The sequence below is a fragment of the Dreissena polymorpha genome, chromosome 16 (assembly GCF_020536995.1).
Source record: "Dreissena polymorpha isolate Duluth1 chromosome 16, UMN_Dpol_1.0, whole genome shotgun sequence".
Classification (NCBI taxonomy): domain Eukaryota; kingdom Metazoa; phylum Mollusca; class Bivalvia; order Myida; family Dreissenidae; genus Dreissena; species Dreissena polymorpha.
The window spans coordinates 12,903,193-12,906,126 of NC_068370.1; the positions used below are offsets into that span (position 1 = coordinate 12,903,193).

General features: G+C 32.7%; 1 protein-coding gene across 1 annotated transcript in view; it reads right to left on the bottom strand.

The window, feature by feature from the left end:
- Positions 1–1,242: 1,242 nt before the first annotated feature.
- Positions 1,243–2,934, bottom strand: part of LOC127861922 (profilin-1-like) — a 9,389-nt gene continuing 7,697 nt past the window's right edge. Inside the window, exon 2 of the mRNA XM_052400656.1 lies at positions 1,243–2,934. This exon is cut by the window's right edge and continues 368 nt beyond it. Coding sequence (XP_052256616.1) covers positions 2,907–2,934 — 28 coding nt within the window. The 3' untranslated portion in view covers positions 1,243–2,906.

Sequence of the window (2,934 nt, forward strand, 5' to 3'; positions counted from 1 at the left end):
GATACCAGCTAGCAACATAGGTATAAAAGTAAAAAAAAAACAATTGTTTTGGAGGGGGGAATTTTGAGGTGAAATAGGGGGAAAAAGTATACTATTTTAATGTGGGAATGGGGCCGAATTTCGGCCCCCAAAACAGCCAAATAAGGGCCCTGAGCACATTTATCAACAGAGCCTGAGGTGTGATAAATTTATTTGCATTCCTTGCAGTACAAATCTTGCTGTATGAAAACATTATTTACAGTTGATAGAACATCATATTTCGGCTAAATAATAACTCATTTTTTGAAAAATAATGACAAGAAAAATAAATAAAACTTTCTTGTGACTTTGACGGACATACGAACATCGGGACCCAATGTTATTTTCTTCAGAAGCTGTGTTGCATACTTTTTTTTCTAAATAAAGAATATATATGGGTGGATGGGGAATGTGATTATTGATGCACGTACCTGTGGTTCAGTCCTCATGTTCATTATAAAGAAACGTAAAGTAGTACTTCTTGGAGATTTTCGGGATGTTGATTTTTATCTATAAAAATATTACCGGATATGCATTAATTTTAAGAAATACGCATATTTATTAAACCTGCCCAAAACTTTTTAACACACCGAAAGTTATCGATGGTGACACCTCTGCATCATCTGCAAAAACTCATTATTATTTTGAATTTCGTATCACATAATATGGACATGATGTCAACAATGGTGTTCTGAAGATTATCTTTTCTAATTGAAATTGTTTCTGCTCCGTTTTTAATTAATTTGATTTTAAAATATGCTACATTTGTCTCGTTGATGTTAATGTCCGCCATTTCGGAAATGCAATATGAAAATCATTTGTTAAAAACTCACCGATTGGCTAAAAGCGTGTGGTATTGGCTGCAATAGCCAATGAAAATCGCTGACGCTTTACATGTCGAATTGGCAAAACGAAACATCCCGTATTATACACAAATTATGAACAACACTTTCCGCAATCGGCGCAATTTTTTTCTAGTTTTGGATAAAATACTAGGTCGGTGTGTGAAATGTAAATAAAAAAAAACGAAAGTGACTTTTATTTTTATTTGTATTTGTCGAAAAATAGGGTCGGTCGCTCCCGTAAAACTGATAATAAAAAAATGCTGTCCTAAAAATAACTTTATTCGAAAATTTCTAAAAGTGTTATATAAAAAGAAAGTTCGGCAATAATTTATAACAATACTTTTTTTTAACAGTTGTTTAATAAAATGAAACGTATAGATGACATGGCTATTGTGTTTAATTCCACTATATAACATGTTATTAAACATTTAAATGTTTCAAACCTGAAATGAAACAGGCTTTAAATATTTTATAATCCAGCATTCAAAAAGTTTCACAGTATAACGAAATAATATTTAGTACAAAACTTAAACATAACAACAGTAAATTTATTTAAATGAATATTTACATGAAAACTATATAATATATGACATCATGATTCATAACGTTTACATCGATGCTTGAAATTTACTTGTCTAACCCAGAAAAATGCATGTATACATGCATTTGAATATGTGTTACAAGGACGGGATTTCATTGTTTACAAAGGCTGTTTGGACGGTATATCCCCGAAATATAAAAAAGCATTTAAACAATGCATGTTCCTATTACTCACACATCCAGTAATCAAGCAGCAATTACACTGAACAATATTAGCAAAATATAACAACAATGCCAAAACTATGTTATCGATACACTATTCCAATTTGGCTTTCGAACTCTCGCTTGCAAAACGATCGCACTTCAATCAGACTTTTAGAAAAATATAAGCCGCGCTCTGTGAACAAGGGGATGCTTGTGCATAAAGTGTCGTCCCAGATTAGCATGTGCGCACAGGTAAATCAGGGACGACACTTTCCATCTTAACTGGATTTGTGCTTAGAAGAGACTCTCTGTAAACAAAAAATATCATAAAAGCGGAAAGTGTCATACCTGATTAGCCTGTGCGGACTGTACAGGCTAATATGGGCCGACACTTTACGCACATGCATTAAACCCCCTTTTCACAGAGCATGGCTCATATGTTTAATCCTATTAAAATGATGTAAGAACTACATGAATTGATTTTTCCGCGACCAAACTAAAATCCCTCAGACTTTTGTTTAATATAAAGATTGATATGTAATGTTGTCTTTATAAACATAAGAAATACGCGTTTAGCAAAAATTAAATCAGTACTTCTTAACCCTATTTTATTGTTGAAAATATAACACCGTTATCGGCGTAGATATGCCCTTTTAATCATCTTCGTCATCAATGTGCACGTACCCGATCAATAATATTAGTAAGAAGTAAATGCCGATAGCGGAGGTTTCACGATTTCCGTATGAAAAATTGTATAAGTTTGTCCGAAAAATCTATATAATTTAAACACTTGATCAGCAGTTTGTTTATTTATTTTTAACAATATAACAATGTCGTATGTAAACCGATCAAAGATAACAAAATTGATCCCAGATTTTATGTTCAGCAATGAAAATACATGCTTGTTTATTTCAGATATTTCAAATGGGATGTACTGTTATAAAAAATATTGTAAACGGGTTAAGTACACCAAAACAAGTGTAATTGAAAAATGTATCATATTATTTGTTGCTCAGACGCTACTTTTCGTTAAAAGCTTCAATCTGTAAACTTTGTCCTTATTTGTCGTCTGGATAAAACGTTACAGACAACAGAGTTTTGCACCAATACAAAATTGCGTATACATTTGACGTATTTAAAGTCGTACCCATCTTCTTTAAACGATATCCACAAGTACTTCACCAGTTCTTCAGAACGCGGCGCTACAACTTTGCTTATCTCTGGCAGTAATATACTCTTATCTATATATAATGATACAGTGCTATCACTGCGTACTCGCTGTAATCATGCTCACAAAGTTCATATACCATGTTCCTTTAGATACTCC